This window comes from Leptonotus elevatus, chromosome 1 (genome assembly GCF_054856555.1).
Source record: "Leptonotus elevatus isolate MCC_2025b chromosome 1, RoL_Lele_1.0, whole genome shotgun sequence".
Taxonomy (NCBI): Eukaryota; Metazoa; Chordata; class Actinopteri; order Syngnathiformes; family Syngnathidae; genus Leptonotus; species Leptonotus elevatus.
This window is the reverse complement of record NC_141239.1, coordinates 29378558-29397604: the sequence shown is the minus strand read 5'-3', so window position 1 is coordinate 29397604 and position 19047 is coordinate 29378558. Positions and strand designations below refer to the sequence as shown.

Sequence of the window (19047 nt, the reverse complement as noted above, 5' to 3'; positions counted from 1 at the left end):
TTTGCTGACTCGTGCTTTATGGCATAAATCACTTCCCCCTTTACCCATTCATTATAAAGATGGAAGTCAATTTGAATGTCGACGCACGATTACTGCTTTCCTTGCAGAAGCTGCAAAACAACAGAAAAGTTAAGTCTGAGCAGACAAAAAAGATAAAGGGAGTCTACCCACATAAAAGGACAGTTAAGGATCAACATAGGCCTGGCATTCATTCACTCGCTGGCATGAGCTAAAAAAACAACGCAATGCGCTTGCCCTCATGGGAAATGTGGTCTTCCTTCAGGCATAACATTACCGCTTTTGTCCATACAGCACTGCTATAATCAACATAAACTGAAAGTTCCTAAGTGTTGCTTTAAGTCATATTTACAATGTTCTGTAATGAACTTAATTGTGGCAGGAGAAGGATTAAGTTACACACACAAAAAAAACCTAACAGCAAAGCTATATGATGATTAAACTTGAAACAATCATTATAGCAGGCAGCGATTGAACTTTGACCGGAAGTGGACTTGTCACTGAACGAATTGAACTGAATGTGCAAACGCTGACGTGCTGAGCGCGTAGAGACCGAGCAGCGACATTTGGGTGTGAGGTCGAACAGCTCGCGATGCTGGAATGCACCTTGGTCCTCTTGTGGCAGTGGAGCTACAATGCATGTCAAACTTTTTAACAGTAGTGAATGGGTAAAGAATGTGCGGCCTCAGGCTGGGAATGCGTCACAAATTTAGACTGGCGAGATGCCCGAAGCAACTTGTCATCATTAAGTATTTACGATTTAACCTCCATCCACCCATTTGTTTTCTGAACCGATTCCTCACATGGGTCACGGGGGTGCTGGAGCCTATCCCAACTGGCTACGGGCAGCAGGCGGGGTACACCCTAAAGTGGTTGCCAGTCAATTCAGGACGATTTAACCTGATCATTTAAAATTAGATACAATATATTTCAAAATATTTCTGTTTTATTATGAATATTTTAATAACATTGATTTTAGGGAAAGTAATGTGGTGACCACTGTCAGTGCGGGGGCACCCTCGTGCCCAGCCATCCCTGGTTTTGTTGCTGCATCCACCAGTTATCCTCATTATATATTTTTGTGTGTGACTAGTATAAAAAAGTGGTAGCCTTAAGTTTCCAGGAAAACTTGATGATATGATCAGGGCTGGACTGACCATCTGGCATACAGGGCAGATGCCCTGTGGACTAACGGCTTTTGGGGCTGATGCAGTGCTATTTAAATATTTTATCTATAGACAGCAAATGGAACCAATCCACATCAGAGTCCAACCGCCAGGGCAGATTTTTTTGTCAGTGATTGACAAAGGGGAAGTTCGTGTGAAAATTGTTTCCTGCTGCTGAACACCAAGTCAGCTTTCAAAAAGTGACTGCTTCACGCAGAGGGAGGACCAGCAATGTAATTCTTCAAGTTTGTTTTTCCATTGCCAAACTTGCAAGGTGAATACAATAGGAAAGTTCAACAAACTCTGCATTCTCAACAAGTTTTCTATCCATATATGGACTGTATGTCTACGTCAGTTTGTGGGTGTGGCCAGTGCGAAGTAACGTGAGGTGAAGGGGGCGTGTCCAACACATGTACTTATTGGTGGTTGCGTTTGGGCTAAGGCATCTTCGCACTTTGTGGTCATGGACAAGCTGATGTTGACAAGCACATTGGTGCTACTGCTGCTATTCACAGGTAAGACATTTGTCAAAAAATTTTTGGGTCAGAAACGGGTTTCTATGCAATCACTTTAAAACAGTACTTTCTATTTTGTCCTTCTAGGAAGTTTGTTATTTTTCAAATTAATTAATTAACACCTTTTCCTTTTGAAGATTTCCAGATAAATAGATTTGGAACATTTATGTGCGAAGACGGTGGCACGTTGCACTTGTGGTTAGCACATTTGCCTCACAGTTCTGTGTTTGGGGGTTTGAATCCAGTTTGCCGCCTTGCTGGATTTAGCTTGCCAAACTTGCACAAGGCTGACTTACATTTTGCCCAAATAATCTTTGTAATTTAGTGTCACCCATTTGTCGAGGATTCCACTTATTAAAAAAGGGATTTGACCAAAATGGGCCGCTTCTAACCAAAATGTCTAACATCATGTTTAAAGTCACATGTTTGAGTTCTTGAGACTTTTGCATGTCCTGTCATGGTAGACATGTCCACAAAATCTCATGTTGATCAATCAAACTGGTATCAGGGGCTGACTTTTTTGTTTTTAACTTTCCTTTTTTTTTTCTAAAAGAGCTCAGTATTGTTCATTCGGTAATGTCATCATCATTGCCCCTTCTTTTTTTTTATGTGGGTGAGTACGTGTATGTGCGTGCGTGCGTGCGTGCGTAAGAGTGTGTGTGTATTCGTTAGCTCACCAAAAACCTATTAGAAAAAATCCCATACCGTTCACCTTGTTTTTAACTTTCCGAGGAGCGCTACTGAAGGATTTTTGCAAAATGGTCCTCTTCTAACCAAAATGGCCGACTTACTGATCAAATTCGGACATAGGTCCATGCATCCTATAATAGCCATGTCCACCCAATTTCGTGTGGATCGGTAAAACTGGTGTCAGTGACTGTTTTTTTGGGAGTGTTTTTTTCTTTTGTGGGCTGTACTGATGGCAATTTGGCCAAAATGGCTGACTTTTTGTTCAAATTTGGACATGGGTTCTTGACACCCATCTACTAAGCTAAGTGCTTAAACTAGCATCAGGGTCGGATTATTTATTTATTTTTTAACTTACGAGGGGCCGCTAATAAAGGAATTTTGGCAAAAAGGGCAGCTTCGAAACCAAAATGACCAACGTCCTGTTCAAAGTCAGACATAGGTCCTTGAGACATTTTTATCCTATCATGATCGACGGGATTTTTTCTAACTTTCCAGGGGTCGCTACTGAGGAAATTTAGCACCAAAAAAAGCAACTTTCAAGAAAGACATACCCTATATAAAAATCCCATTAGAGAGTTTTTGATTCTTTTTTTCATTCCTAGAATCTGTTGCAGTGATTCAGGAGTCAGGAATTTGTAAATGATTCAATGCATTCAGAATCATTCACTAATTCCTTGATCACTACGACAGGGTTGAAATGATTAATCAAATACTCCATCATCGTTTCATAGGGACTTTTTCAGAGCGTCCCGTTTCTCTACATAATTTCGGACGAACAAGCCCACGAGACAAAGACTTGTTGTCATTGTCAAGCATCTGACAAGCGGAAAGATGCAAAAACAGCGCCATCAAAACCAGTTAGACAACAACGGAGAAGCTGAGATCATGATAAAGGATTTTGACAACTTCGCCGAAGACATTTTTACTTCCTCTCAGCTTGATTATGTTTACGGTAAATATATCGTCCTTCTTCCTGATTGTTAACATTCTTAGCATGGCTTTCAAATGCGTGTTTCAGGTCCAACAATCAACAATGCGCAATTTGTTCCAAAGCTAAACTTCAAAGGAACATTTATCACAAGTTCAAAAGTGAACACAATTTTTCTGACACGAGGTTTAAAACTAATTAGGCTGAAAGATTGTGATGAGTATAACAGTCGTGTAAGATTTGCTAATGACTGTTGTATTACATTCCTCGTATGGCTTCGACAAACTGTCAGAGGAGTATTCTGTAGTACAATCGTGCACTTTAATCTGCTTGGGCCATAAGAAAAGAAAAACAAGACAACTTTAATGAACTCATAGCAGGGAAATTCAAACTTCTATATTTAACTTAATATTTTGGGGAAAACTTGTAAGTGTGGAATGTAGTCTCATGTGTCCGGTCTGGCACAGTGGTTGACAGGTGACACGTGCTAAATGTTTGCATAAGTAGCGTTTGTGACAAGCGTTTCACATCTTTGTTGCGTTTAGTCGGAGCCAAGCTATCGGAGGAATGCGCCGTCCACAACAGCGCACATGACTTCATATTAACTTGCTGATTCGTAGAAAAACGTTTTTGACTTTCTACTCAACTCAAACTTTTAAGTTTGTTAAGTCGAATTTAGCTTTTGGTTGACTTTGAGTCAAGTCGCACTTGCGATCCATCTTTTTCGTTGAATAGAATGTGTGACGGCCATTGGAATATAAAGGCTACTTTTTAAACACATGGTATATTGTTGTCAACACAGGATGCTCAACATTGATATTTGATCATATCAGATGAATGAATAATCGGCATGTGCTGCTTATGAAATGTTGGAATGACATCTGGAACTTTTTGTCTTTTTCATCTTTCATTCAGAATGTGGAGCGCAACAAGATGGTGAGTCACTGCCTTCCTTGTGTCCAATCCCTTTTTGGTATGTTATTTTCACTTGAGTATAACAATGTGGCAGCACACGAGTGGGAAAAGTACACTTTATACAGTACACACCACTTACACATTTAGCCCCCCCCCCCAAAAAAAAAAAAACAGATGAGTAAAATACAACATTTACATACTGTATATATGAGTTAAATTATTATTGGAATAAAGCAGTGGCTCTCAAACCTTGACTTTTTTTCCATTTCATCAATCACCTTAAAAAAAAATCTTAAGTGGGCCTGTGTGTGCCCACTTCTCACATCGTGCGTGCGTGTGTGTGTTTTCAGTGTGCGGGAAGACCAAGGCCAACACCCGCATCGTGGGAGGTGCGGCGGCTTTACCGGGTGACTGGCCCTGGCAGGTCAGCCTGCACTCCTTCGGGAATCACTTCTGTGCGGCGTCGCTCATCAACAGCCAGTGGCTGCTGTCGGCCGCACATTGCTTTACCAGGTAGTTAAAATCTCACACCCACGCAGGGATTCTACAACTTCTGGGGTCCCCTCATAATCATAATGCCAATTAACAAAACTGCTCCAATGCCACACTGAATCAGGAATAAAGACCTATGATAAAATCCCATAAATATGACCGTTTTTTTTTTGCATAATAAAATGAACTAAAATCATTCTGCAGTATTATACAGATTCATTTAAGGCAACAGCGTGTAGAAACGTTTGCCATCTAGTGGTGAACTCATCAAATGTAACAACCAAACAACAAAGTTTGAAACGCAAGCCTACCATCAACTCCTACTTTTGCAAAGTTTGCCTCCTTCGGGTCTCTGTAGCAGAAAGATGGCGGCGAAACATGTCAGCTTCCTGTAAAGTGAGGCATGATCTGTCATATATTACTAACAATTACTAGACCTAGGATTTTATATATATATATATATATATATATATATATATATATATATATATATATATATATATATATATATATATATATATATATATATATATATATTTAAAAAGTACATTGATATCATAGCACATTTATAATTGATAAGCACTGGACTCAAGTCAAAATATCAGTTGGGAAGAAAATATGTTGGTACGTGATTTTAAAAAAAATACAACTTTCTTCATGCAACATTATGCATTCATTTTCCTTGGGGAAAAAAAAAAAAGATTACGCTTTTTCTGTTCTACACACTACACGTTAAAACCCAGCCAAAACCACAACAGCATCGCAGCATAACAGTGTACGACACCTTGTGGCCATGAGCAGCATAGAGAGATGATGACATCGCAACCTTCTGATTCGCTGCACTGTTTCCCGCTGGTAATGGTACAATGCTAACATGCTAACAGTTCATATGCTAATAGCGAGATTGCAAGTAGAGTAGAGATAGCGCTGAGACAGCGTGATCGACATTTTACATTCTGCCCTATGCTCGGGTAAGATTTAGAAATGGAATAGCTCAAACGCTAACATTTGTTGGCTAAACTATATCAGGATACCAATATGAGTTTGCATGCACATGCTTATTTTTATAAGGAATAAAAAATGACTCAAGATAGGTGGAACGAGTCTGATTTTGGTCAAGAAATAAGCAAAAAATGACTGTGAATGGAAGAGTTGGTTGATTTTTTTGCAGGCCAATAATAACTCTCATGGTGTGTGTGTTTGTGCGTGTGTGTGTGCGTGTAGATTCAGGACCGTGACGGCGTATTTGGGTCGTCAGAGCCAGGAGGGTGCAAATCCTAACGAGGAACGCCGCGAGATCACTACGATCATCAACCATCCCAACTACCTCCCAGAGACCTACGACAATGACGTGGCCCTGTTGAAGCTTTCCTCGCCCGTAACCTTCACCGACTTCATCGTGCCCGTCTGCCTGGCCGCCCAGGATAGCACCTTCTTCTCCGGAACCGAAAGCTGGGTCACCGGATGGGGAAGGATCGGCGAGGGAGGTCAGTCAGCTTGGGCTGAGCCGTTATGAAAAAAAATAATAATAATTCTATAGATTAATATTGAAATCACGATTAATGAAAAGTTTTTTTCCCCCCAACTAATAACAATGTCAGCTCGAAACCTCGACAATCCATTTGGCACATTAATCGTCCTTCTCGATCGTGATATTCACAATAATTATATGTAATGTTACGTATAACTTTGTGTGCGTGCAGTTCCTCTACCAAGCCCCCAGAACCTGATGGAGGTTGAGGTTCCCGTGGTGGGAAACCACCAATGCAATTGTGACCTAGATTCAACTTTTACAATCACAGACAACATGATTTGTGCCGGTCTGAGAGAGGGAGGAAAGGACTCCTGTCAGGTGACTTGATGTTCATGTTTTTTGGTGACAGTTCATTTCAACAAGCAAACCCACGATTAGTAGGAATCAAATGACTGGTTTTCAATTCCCATCCCTAATACTGACATGCTGTTTTAAGATGAATGTATTTTACAGCATAAATCCAAACCTTACACTTTATATCCCCATCCGTGCTGTGATGTGTTGCTCTAACTTTGTGAAATGGTGCTCTACAGGGTGATTCTGGCGGACCAATGGTGAGCCGGCAAGGGTCCCAGTGGGTCCTGAGCGGCGTGGTGAGCTTCGGAGATGGTTGCGCCAGGCCAAATAGGCCGGGTATCTACACTCGGGTGTCCCGGTACCAGGAGTGGATCAGCAACAATATTAGAGACACCACCCTGCCAGGGTTTGTCACCTTTGCATCCGAGGGCACTGACCCAGACCTGCAGGTTAGCTGCGCCGGCACAGTACAGAGCACTATGAGCGTGCCAACCGCCAGTACTGCTACTTCAGAGCGTGAGTAGTGCCGCACACCACCGCTTTAAACTTTTACACCACAACAAATGTAATGCTTACAAAATATTAAGTTTGTGCAAAAGTGAAAACAAAAAATCTGGTTCGATATCTAAACCTAAATGGGCTCTTTGCACAAATCCACAACTTCCTGCACTCAGCACCACTCCTTAATTTCCTGTCTTCCATGATTGGACAAACTGATTAATCCAGGTGTGCCTGACTTCAGTAACCATGACGACAATGGCCGGACACACTTGGATTAATTAGTGTGTCCAATCATGAAAGACAGGAAATGAAGGAGTGGTATCGAGTTCAGGAAGTAGTGGATTTGTGCCCATTGTCTACAGCTTTAAAGGCATAGTGTGTAATAAATTAGCGCCGTCTAGTGGTGAACTAATTATTCATTTATTGCAAAAGCCCACTATTGTTTTCAATAGTATGGAAAAAATATCCTATCACATCAATGTAATTAAAAATAATAATAATCATAGGTCTAGTAATCGGTGTCACCTTACAAGACGCCGCCATTTTACTGTTACGGATGCCCAAAGGACAACTTCGCAAACGTAGTTAGCCCGTTTTACAGCTAGCGTCTGACGCAAAGGATCGACCGCCGCTTACCTTGCCTGCAGGTGGTCGTCACTGAGTCCCGTAATTCGGGCTCCCGCTGCTTGTTCCCCTCTGCTTTGCTCTCAATAGCTTCTTCCACTGCTATATAAATAAAGATGACCTGGTTAAAAAGATTTATCTTGTCTTCAAATCTTTAGTCTTTTTGTCATTCGGCTGCAGTCGATGCCGAAATTAGTCAATCTTTTGTCTTAAAGAAGAAAAACAAAAAGACTGTAAAGATGACCTGACTAGCCGCTCCATCCAGACTATGTATGGCTCGGCTAACTCCCACTAGTCGCTTTTGTTAGCTGCTCCGGCTAATTCCAGCTGGCTCGGTCTTTCGGCGTCGCATGCTGGAATTTTCCGCCAGCTGCCAAGTCACTGTCGCTCGTCCAGATGCTCCCTCACTCACGCCAAATGTTAATATTGGTGGTCGGCTTGCAAAGTTTGGTCTCTCTGAGTCACCGTAGTTCGCATGCTTCAAAATGCATGCGCTTCAGCTGTAATGTGTTATTTGGCGACATCTAGTGGTCAACTATTACACACTGTACCTTTAAATTAAATCTTTAGTTATGAAAATGTAAGTACATTAGCTTAGTTGGAGATCAAATTGTAATGTAAAATGATTTTTTCAATAACATGTTACAAAACACAATTTAGTTGTGCTTGAAGACTGTAAATTGTCTAATGCTTAGAAATACATTAGCAGTGCTCTTAACTCGAAGTTTGCAAAAACCAGGTATTGAAAAAGATGCCCTGTGATGTTTGCTTTTAGCAGCATTTTGCGGGCGCGCGCCTCTGAACGACCGTCTGTCAGGTTCTGGCACAGCGTCGGCGAGGGCCGGCATGTGGCCCTGGATGGCCAGTCTGCACCAGAACGGACGTCACGTATGCGGCGGCACGTTGGTGGCCGAGGACAGCGTGCTCACCAGCGCAGAATGCGTCATGCGGTAAGGGCAACAAGTCAGCACATTGACAAACGTTCCAATGAGGCGCTTGCATCATCGGGCCATTCTTCTTGTCTTTCTAATGTGCATTAGGGCCGCTGAAGATGCTTTCATTTTTTATTAGGTTCATCAAGACTTAAAAATATTATGTTGTCATCTTTGCAGTGGCGTGGAGGGAATAGTGTGTCCCAATGATGCTAATGCTAGGAGCTAAGTGGCTCTATGCCACTGGTAAGAACACCCAGAAAGAACAGCTTCCTGGGGAGGAACCAGATAAAATACACCACAGATGAGCCCTTGCGATGAAAATAGGTTTAGCTCAGCGCCCGGTAGTATGTATGGGAGAAGAAATTACTGATGGTTGACTGAACTAAGGTGAATCCACAGCAGAGGTCATCAAGATCTGTTGTGTAACTGTACAATTACTCTTAAGAGAGATACATATACCCAGGGTTGGGAGGGTTACTTTTAAAATGTAATCCGTTACAGTTACAAATTATCTGCTAAAAAATGTAGTTAGTAACGTAATCCAAGTACCATAATATTAGTAATGTAACTGGATTACTTTTAGATTACTCCAATATTGAATATGCTAGTGAAGACAAAATAAATATCACCAAAATATATATTCTATACAATGTGCCCCTGCTATTTGTCGGTGACAGGGACCCGGGCGGCCTACAAATAGCAAAAATCCTTGTGTAATTAAAAAGCATGTAAGCTATTGATTGATTGAAGGCCATATGCTGTTTTTGACCTGTCACTGAAAGCAACCCCTCACAGTGAGACAGACAGACAGACAGACAGACAGACAGACAGACATCCAATGAGGATGACGATACGTGACATCAAGTGCAAAAAATAACTTTCATCCCAGTCACAAGTTTAGCCGTGTATATGTTGTGCATGATGTTTAAATAGTGAATTGGTGGGAGGAAGATTTGTTTGGAAGGTGTAACTCACATCATGGTTGTAGGCTAGCGGGCTAGTTAGCAAGAAGCTACAGCGCGCAGCATGCCGCTGGACTCTTAGCTCAAACTTTCGCTCCGAGTAAGTTACAGTAAATACCGGTCGCCATTTCCACCTCCCGTCCGTGAAGCTTTTTCAAACTGCCCGCTTGTAGAGGACGCGCCTAGTCAGTTCGTTCGTTCCCACCTCCCCGACTTGTAGCAACGGTCCCACGCGCACGCGCGCACGCGCGCCCCCTCTCTCTCTCTCTCTCTCTCTCTCTCTCTCTCTCTCTCTCTCTCTCTCTCTCTCTCTCTCTCTCTCTCTCTCTCTCTCTCTCTCTCTCTCTCTCTCTCTCTCTCTCTCGCACTCTGCTGGAAACGTTTTCAGAAGGAGTTTCAACTCCCACCTGTGACAGTTCAAATGCATCCGTGTCGTATGCTTAAGGCGGGCTTGTGCTGTGCAGGTCCAGCACGCCGTCCGAGTGGACCGTCTTCCTGGGTCGCGTCAGGCAGAATGGCACCAACAGTTTTGAGACGGCGATGAGCGTGATCGATATCACATCCAGCACACAATCAGGTCAAAATGTGGCCGTCCTGAAACTGGCATCCCGAGCGCCGTTGAACGACTTCATCCAGACCATCTGCGTTGAGAGTGGGCAGACCTTCCCCACTGGCTCCACCTGCTGGGCCGCCGGATGGAGTGCAGGCCGAGGAGGAGGTATGTGCACTACTGCAAATTATCTTTGATGTTTACCCCCAAAAAGTACCATACCCTTGTTAAAGCCTCTTAACCGTCTTTTAAGTAGGGATTTGTGTATACAGAAAATCAGCCAGTGTTAAATTTCCAGTGTTCTATCAAATATGTGTTATTTTAACACAGAGTAAATGTCCTCGAGTGTTGGGGTGGATGTTGGGTGTAACCTGAATAACACTACCTTGAGTGTTAAAATTGTTCAATTGACCACACCCTCATTTAAATAAAAACACTTGTAGTGTTAGATAAGATTGAACACTCTCAGTGTTAATTTAACACTTTGCTGTGTATGTTCATGTGAGTTGGTCATGACGTCACCCCCTCACATTTACTCACCATCTTCTTCCTGTTTCACATTGTAGAGGAGCAGGCCTTGCAGGAGGTCCAGACATCACTGGTGGATTGTGGGAATGCGTCGTCCACTAACATTTGTGCCCAAAATCTGACACTAGACCAGGTGACCTACAACTCTTCTGGCCATTTGACTTTGCACCTCTAGACTGTCTTTTCAACACTTTTTGACAGATTTGTAAAGTATAATACAGAATGGGCAAGACTGTGACTTCCTGTCTTATGACTTGTGTCCACGCAGGAGGACAACGGCGGACCGTTGATGTGCCGGCTGGGCAACACCTGGTTCCAGGTGGCGGTGCTGGGGACTGGCAGCAGCAACCCTAGAGAGGAAGAGGGTCAAACGATGGTCTTCCTCAAACTCAGTCTCTTCAACGAATTCCTCGGGCAGATTCTGGGGGACTTCTTGTCGGCCACCGAGTCCGACTCCGACTCCGAATCCAATTCAGCGCCGTCGGCCTTCCTCAGCCAGCTCCTGGTGGTGGGCATGGCCATGCACGTCATCCTGATGCTGCTGCTGCGCCATTGAATGAAACAGAAGTGGCTGCCAAGGGTCACAACGTCGATGTGATTGTTTTTTTCTTGGATTATTTCTCCTAATACCAACCAAGCTTTTAAACGTTAAGTACTTTCAGTTTTTGTTGATTATGGCGGCACCATATGGACAAAAGTGGTAGTGTTTTGCCTAAAGGACGAACAAATTTCCCCCGAAGACCAGCACAGTGACATCTTTGAGCTCATGCTAGTGAGTGAAAGCCAGGTCAATGTTCAATGTTGACATGAGTGGAGATGTGCATGTGAAGTTTGGTGACGAGTCGTAGCATTATTCACTAAGCAACATTTAGCTTTTGTAAATTTACAGTTGTGCTCATAAGTTGACATACACCAAGGGTATGTCAACTTTCAAGCATAACTCATCATTTTAAGAGTAATAACTTACATTGAGAATCAGATGCCCTTTTTGGGTGGGAAAATGGGGGTGGGGTTATGCAAATTAGGATGCCGCGGGCATGCGCTCTTATTTAAGAGAAATTCTGAATCATCAACATATGCACCGTTGTGCGAACAAAATGGACGGCTGCGTACATGTCGTGAATCCAACGGTGAATTTGCATCTATGCTAGAGATAGACCGATATTTTTTTCAGGGCCAATGCCGATTATTAGTTGTCAAAGAGGCCAATAACCGATATTTGGAGCCGATATTAATTTTCAGTAAAAAGGGGGAACAAAATATTGGCGTCAAAACTCAAAATGTAGTTTTTTTGTTTTCTTACACAATAAGACATCCTTATAAATTTCTAACAAAATGTTCAGGGAGCTCCGAATGTTATCTATACGACTTAAAAGGTTAAATGGAAACTTAACCAACTAAATACCATAACTCTCTATAGTTTTCTACAGTAAATATTTTTTTCCAAAATTTAAAAATACCTGAAATCTTAAACTCTCGCATTTCTTTGTTTTATTGTTGAACAAAAGGTTCCCAGGGTCAGCAGCATCTCTTATCAATTTAAATGGAAATTTAAAGTTTCCTGAAATTAAAATGGTTTTAGATTTACCTTTTATGGGCAGTCAGATTTTTAGAAAAGGCCGATACTGATATTCTCAAAATGGCCAATATCGGCCGGCGCCGATAATTTGCCAGGCCGATTATCGGTCTATCCCTAATCTATGGCTAATTTGCGCGCAGAGGACAAACATTCCTACGCATTTGTTAGTGAACGAAGCCTAATGTGAAAATTAGTGTTGTTCCGATACCATTTTTTAGCCCCCCGATACCGATTCCGATACCCAGTTTTGCAGTATCGCCCGATACCGTTCCGATACCTGGGTTGTTGTTGTTTTTTCAACATGAAAAAGCTGCCCTGCCATTGGTTTAGAGCATTCAAGGGCCAATAGAATATCCTAGCTTGGCATGCAGTGAACACGTCACACATCAGTGAATATTGTAAAACACAAGATGCTGCATCCAAAGTCCTATATTAGCGTCGGAAATAATAGTATCGGCATGTTACTTGTTAATACTTGCCGATGCGGATACCACTGTTTTTATGAAGTATCGGAGCCTCTGCCAATACCGGAACAACACTAGTGAAAATAACTGATTCTTCCTGAATTTTGAGGGGATTTTGTGAAAACACAAATTTAAAGTAAATACCATCCTATATGAACATTCATGCACGAACAATTGCGAACTGTACAGCTCGGCCAGTTAATGCCTGTGATCAACTGTCATGCACTTTACAGGGGATGTTGCTTGTTGTCAACTGTGAAGCCCTTTCAGACTGTTTTGTGATTTCGGGCTATGCAAATAAGAAAAGAAGTCACATTTTTCAACATTTTAGGTTTTAATGTTTGTGAAGCGTAAAAAAAAATAAAATCTTTGTTTTTGTGTGATTTGAAATCAGTCAAATGTGTTCAAAGGGTAAAAAAATACAAAATAAACTCAATGGCACCATCGTGAGGCCTTTAAGGACTCTTACGCAAATCAAGACAAAGATGGCACTTTGTGTTCCATTCAGTCCATTTCATCTAAATTGTCCGCTGCAGTGCTGACTTGCAAATGCTCTTCCACACATCATATTGAGTCCAAATTAGCTGATGGTTTTTTTTTTTTTATGTTGGGGTGTGATGCACGACTACTTGATGCGGATCTCGAAGCACAGACAGTTGCACGACTCGCACTCGGGCGGCTGACACGTGCACGCGCAGTCCCACTTGGAACACTGCAGACACAAAAACCGCAGCCACCGTCAAATGCATGCTTGTGTGTGTGTGTAAACTAGTAGGGATGTTTGGTACCACTATTTTTCAGACCAATACTGATACTCAACTCTTCAGTAGTCACCGATACCAAATATCGATACCACTACTGTATAACCCCCCCCCCAAAAAATGACAGATAATTTTGAAGAAAGACATATATATTCCAATATAGTACCCCCCCCCCAAAAAAAAGGAAAACAATGGCAATTTTCTATTCCTCTCATTTTTTATTTCTAGTTCCTCATCATAAGATGGCAAAAAGAGGGCGGCCGATACTGGTAAAATATGTCTGGTATCGACACCAATACCGGGTATCGGTCCTCGCCCATCACTAATAACTAGGAACTCAAAAGTTGCCTATATTTCAGGAAAAATGTCTAAATGTTGCGATAAAAAAAATCATGATATTTAGAGGGAAAAAAAGGTTGCAATGTTGTGATAAAGCATTTTTTTAAGACAAAAATTTAAGAACAAAGATGTGTTTCGTCAGGACAAAATGAGGACATTTTATGAGAATAACATTGTAGTTTTCAAAGATGAAGTCTTAAGACAGTGGACCAACGCATATTTGTGGTTCTACATTCGTAGATTCACCAATTTGCAAGAATTTTTTAAACCTAGATTTCTTCTTCTTTTTTCTTCTTCTTTTTTATACCCCTTTCCGGATGCTTATTTGTGCTTTTTAACCCGTTCCCCCACTTATGTGTATGTGTTTTTTAACAGTGAAGGTTAACTACTTGTAGCTTGTAGTCTGCAGAATATGATTATCTTTTACTGTTATATTTAATTGTTAAGGAGTAGGAGATATCAGTGTGTAAGTCGAGAATGCCCTCTTGTGGGTGTCTGTGAAATTATATACTAGGGGCGTTCCAAAAAATCAAGGAAAAAGTCACGATCACGTTATTCCAATAGAAAGTTTTTTTATCCAGTATGGAGCCATTCTTTTGAGTGATGAAAGTGCCGCGAGTAGCGCGCTAATTAGCATTAGCGAGTCAGACTGGAGTAGATCATTACAATTCCTTGCACATCTATAGATTGAAGCAAAAATCATTGTCCATCAAATCATTTTGAATCAAAAATCTTTCCCAACCGAAAATCGATTCTGAATCGAATCGCAGACTGAAACATTTTTAATCGTGAGACATTCAAAGATTCCCACCCCTATTATATACCCCCAGTGTATAAGTCGCTCCGGGGTATAAATCGCAGGAATAGCCAACATATGAAAAACAAGTGTGATTTGTAGTCTAGAAAATACGGTATAGATTTTAATTTGAAAACCTAACCATCTTAAAACCCTATTCTAAACCCTAGTTTAAAACCCTATTAATTTGAAACGCTACCTCTACTTTGAAAGCTGAGATCCCACATTCTGATTAGATGGTCGCATCCATCATCCGAACCCATAAACGCTGTCATAAATTGTGACTCTATTTTGAAACCCGAACACTAGCTTAAAAACCTGTGCAGGTGTGGCTGATGGTTGTTTTCCCATGCTGATGCCCCTCCATCCCAGCCGGATGCCACTTCCACATGCCCGTGAATCCACAATCGGGTTGCTGTTTCTGTGAACGCCACCACCCCCTGCCGCCGCCATCTTTTGAACGCTCCTGCACGTGTGCACAACATGTCGCGTTTTGTGCGGCCTCTCACCGATGGCGCCGAGCCAACGTCCATCAGACACGAGCGTAGCGTAGGCGGCCGACAGTCGCACGACTGTGCCAGTCGGAAGCAGCAATCCCACACGGAGAAGCTCGGGCAGCACGAATCGCACGCCATCTGACAGCGCTCCTTCAACACAGGCCACAACGTCTCGGTTGGTTTCTTAGCTTGTTTGTTTGTTTGTTTGTTTGTTTGTGGGTGGCCGCCACAGACCTTGAAGCAGAATCGTATCCAGAGGACGAGGGCCAGGACGAGCATGTAGAGCGTGACGCCCGCCATGATGATGGCTGGCAGGGGGACAGCCAAACCCATAACAGGAACATCCTGAGCGGGAAGACGGAAAGACGTTAGAGAGGCGGCGTGCGTTCGTGACATCGGCTCATCCAGTCTCACTTTGATGGGATGTCGTCTTTTTTTACGCAACTTACAACAGCCCTCCTGCTATGAGACGCTGTTATATTTGCTTGTTTGTGTTTTTATTAGGGCTGCAAGTAGGGGCTGGCCAATATGGCCCGAAAAATACAATATTTCGATTCAATTCAAATCAAAGTAATAAATCCAACAAACTATTTAAAGGTTTCATTTATTGTGCACTCTGCAAAATGTTCAAACGACAATAATGTACTTTAAACTGATTTTAAATCAATTTTAACCTAAACTTAACATTTATAGCTTGTGCATAATTTGCTTAAATGCCACAATTAAGAAGTTAGTAACTATTGTAACTTGTAAACACGTCTTGAAAACCAGCATTCTGCCACTTGTGCAAAATGATAACTCACAATAACGTTTAGCTATTAAATAATGTTTATTTAATAGCTAATGTTATTTGTTATTTGTCTTAAATTGATTATGCCTCGGTTACTGGTATGATCCGTAAATCCATCAGAAAATCTGCAAAAATGTTGAGTAATTGTTGCACCTCTAGTTTTTGTTTTTGATTGTGTGTGGAAAAAAAATCATGTAGGGCTGCAACTAACAATTACTTTAACAGTCAATTATTCTATTGATTATTTATTTAATAATTGATTAACTGAATTAAAAAACATTTTAATTTCCATTCCTTTATTCAAACATTATTTCAAATTGACAGTGCAGACAATGCACAAATATAAATTATGATTCAGTCACTGGTTTGGTTCATAACTGACTAATCGATTATTAAAACAGTTTTTGATAAATGTGAAAATCGATGAGCTGTTGATTAATCAATTAATTGTTGGACGTCTAATTCCGTGTATGCTTTCCTGTTCTTTCAAAGCACTTTGTAAATACCTATTTTAACGGGACCGTAGAAATAAAGTCATGATTGTAATGAATATTCTTTCTTACATTCATTCTCAGCCAGCACGAAGGTCACATGTCCAGGTTGCCTGTAGTATAAAAAAAAAAAGGAAAAGAAAAGCAAACTAAGAGAAGAAAAACAAAAAAACATTGCCATAATCAAACGTAATCAATCTTGACTTTCTCTGCTTACGTTTATCGTTTCACATGGTTCCTTGTGTGTCTTTTGATATCAAGAGAATTCTCTAACAGTGGTGTCAAAGTCCGGTCCTTGAGGGCCCGAGTCCTGCATGTTTTAGAGGTTTCCCACGTTCAACACAGCTGATTCATATTTAAGATCATCAGCAAGCTCTGCAGGAGCCTGATAATGATCCTGAATCCTAATCATTGAATCAGGTGTGTTGGAGTAGAGAAATCTCAAAAACATGCAGGACTTCAACACCTTTGCTCTAGAAGCTCATGGGTTGTCATGGTTACCACTTACCACTCAGCGCGACTGTCCCTCAGCAACGTAATCTCAGAAGAAAATATGTTCTCTTAGTAAACTAGACACAAAACACTATTCAAACACACACAAAATATATATGAAAGTATTTGTGCCCTGAGTACAGTGCTTGAGTGGTTAGCACATATGCACCACGCCTCTGAGGTTGTGGGTTCAAATCTGGGCGGTGGCCTTCCAGTGTGGAAGTTGCACGTCGTCCCTATCCAACAAATTGTCCACATGTGCAAATGTTTGTCTGTCTATATGTACCCACTGACTTGCGACCAGTCAATTGTAGTACACCAACAAAAATCTAAGAAAAACTCGACACGAAAGTTAATTGCGTACTTTGTGCCATCTAGTGGAATACCTTTGAATTATTCTGCTTGTGTCGTAGAGTATAGACGTTTAACGAAAGAGAAGTTAAAATATTTGTAGAAAATAATATTTTGGGGCCAGCTCACGCGCTCACCTGGTGTCAGAGGTGATTCAAGAAGAGATTATGTTGAGGTTGAAGCGCAAACTGTTGTTTTTTTTCTTCTGGGTTGACGTCAATGTCTTTTCTTCTTCGTCGTTGCCGCAAAGTGGTTGTCAAAACAAAACATGAGTCGCCTGTCCGCTATTTCGTCAAATTGCAACAAAATGGAGTGCAATCCATTGTTAACGTACTTTGTACGCAAGTCGGTCGGAGGACAACTCCAATGTATTAAGTATTAACGTAATAGTCTTTTGTTGTTGTTGATTGCTTCGGTGCCATTTTAGCACTCAATCGCGCCTAAAGTAAAAAAAAAAAAAAAGTCTGAAGGAAGAATGCCACAATGGAGTCGTGTCTCTGGTGTTTGGCGCTAGACGAAAGGAGAAACGAAAGAATTTGGAGGAGTATCTCGTGTGCATCGATTCTTCGCCGCCATCAACAAACAACAATGGCGGCAACGGTGTTGCCATGGGGATCGACGGTTCGTGAGAAGGCTCAAAACAGATGAACGCGAAAACTGCATCATGTAAAGAGTTTACCGATTGCCAGGGTTTACCAGGTTGATACACACTTTTGAAATAACACATTTGCTCAAAGTAACACTACATAAAATTTTGTGCAAACGCTGCTCATGTTAAGTCTCACAAAATAATGATATAATAGAGTAGGAAATCGAACATCCGGGCATTTCTGATATTTCCGCAATGAAAATGCTTCATTTACAAGGTGAAAACAAACGGCGTATTGTATTGCTTTTTCCTGTGACGAGAATACAAACCAGGCACTTTGTTATAGTAATGAAATGACATTTCATGACATTTTGAAATTAAAAAGATCCTCACAAACCAAATTACAACGATCCTAAGTCAAATTATTTTCAATAGATGGAGAATGTGATTTCACACCGTCATTGTCAATAACGATCAAGGCATAACTATTTCATTAACTTTCAGCAAACGTTTATATTCTTAAATGGTCTCTTCTACAGTGTGCTTAGGAAATCACAATATACCAGATATTTTTAGAACGGGTTCAGTTCGTTGCTACTCGTGGGGCTACCTGAGAGCGGACACTCCTTCGGTGACACCTGCGAGTAGGTTGGCCTGCTGTTGGTCATTGGTACCCGTATTTAATTGTAAGGCAATACAGTGACTACTGCCACCTTCATATTCGTACCTTAACTACTCTTGAGAAATGCTAAAATTGTTATCTTCTGTCACATTCTGTTACTTTTCTTTACCCTGTTCCCGAATTAATATTCTACAGAAAGACTGCGAATTGATAGATCCGCCCCCAAAAACAATTTTAAATCCAAACTGAGTTTTGAAGACCAATTGCACAATATGCACTTGTTTTTCATGTTGTGATCAACTGATCATATTGGTATGTCCTATCCCTGGAAATATGTAACCGTATTGTTTATTAATCTCACTTGAAATAGTATTTTTAATCTCAATGGGATATTTCATGGTTCTATAAAAATATGTATACATCCAATTCACCCACATCTTTCACCTTGAAGCGCATTCTGATGGCAAAAAGATTAACACATTTCAAATAACTTCAGGCATTTTGTTCAACTTCCTCCCACAGTGGCTTTTAATTTTTGCATTCGAGGAAACGGCGTAAAAGAAACGCAGGTGTTGCCACAAGGCATTTCAACGGCTTACGATTTGTTTTCAAGGACATCTT

General features: G+C 41.3%; 2 protein-coding genes and 1 long non-coding RNA gene across 4 annotated transcripts; 1 reads left to right on the top strand and 2 right to left on the bottom strand.

Annotated features, from left to right (window-relative positions):
- Positions 1-1568: 1568 nt before the first annotated feature.
- Positions 1569-13088, top strand: LOC147181570 (polyserase-2-like). 2 transcript variants are annotated; one of them, XM_086090201.1, is made up of 10 exons: positions 1569-1699; positions 4233-4253; positions 4583-4745; positions 5949-6211; positions 6428-6576; positions 6792-7071; positions 8459-8630; positions 10042-10295; positions 10694-10788; positions 10924-13088. In XM_086090201.1, exons 1-10 carry the CDS (start codon positions 1648-1650, stop codon positions 11209-11211), a joined length of 1737 nt encoding a protein of 578 aa, XP_085946327.1. In that variant the 5' UTR covers positions 1569-1647; the 3' UTR covers positions 11212-13088. The 2 variants fall into 2 exon arrangements, with proteins under 2 accessions (XP_085946327.1, XP_085946321.1); XM_086090195.1 differs by having other exon boundaries at positions 8456-8630.
- On the bottom strand, positions 4557-10234 carry LOC147181571 (uncharacterized). Its single transcript, XR_015096567.1, has 3 exons — positions 9985-10234; positions 7693-7782; positions 4557-5113 (listed from the first exon to the last, which is right to left on the bottom strand). It is a non-coding gene; the product is annotated as an uncharacterized LOC147181571 (long non-coding RNA).
- On the bottom strand, positions 13014-17805 carry LOC147181569 (uncharacterized). Its single transcript, XM_086090212.1, has 5 exons — positions 17353-17805; positions 16445-16485; positions 15326-15436; positions 15104-15241; positions 13014-13410 (listed from the first exon to the last, which is right to left on the bottom strand). The coding sequence occupies exons 2-5, from the start codon at positions 16448-16450 to the stop codon at positions 13324-13326; spliced, it is 342 nt and encodes a 113-aa protein (XP_085946338.1). The 5' UTR covers positions 16451-16485; positions 17353-17805; the 3' UTR covers positions 13014-13323.
- Positions 17806-19047: the final 1242 nt, after the last annotated feature.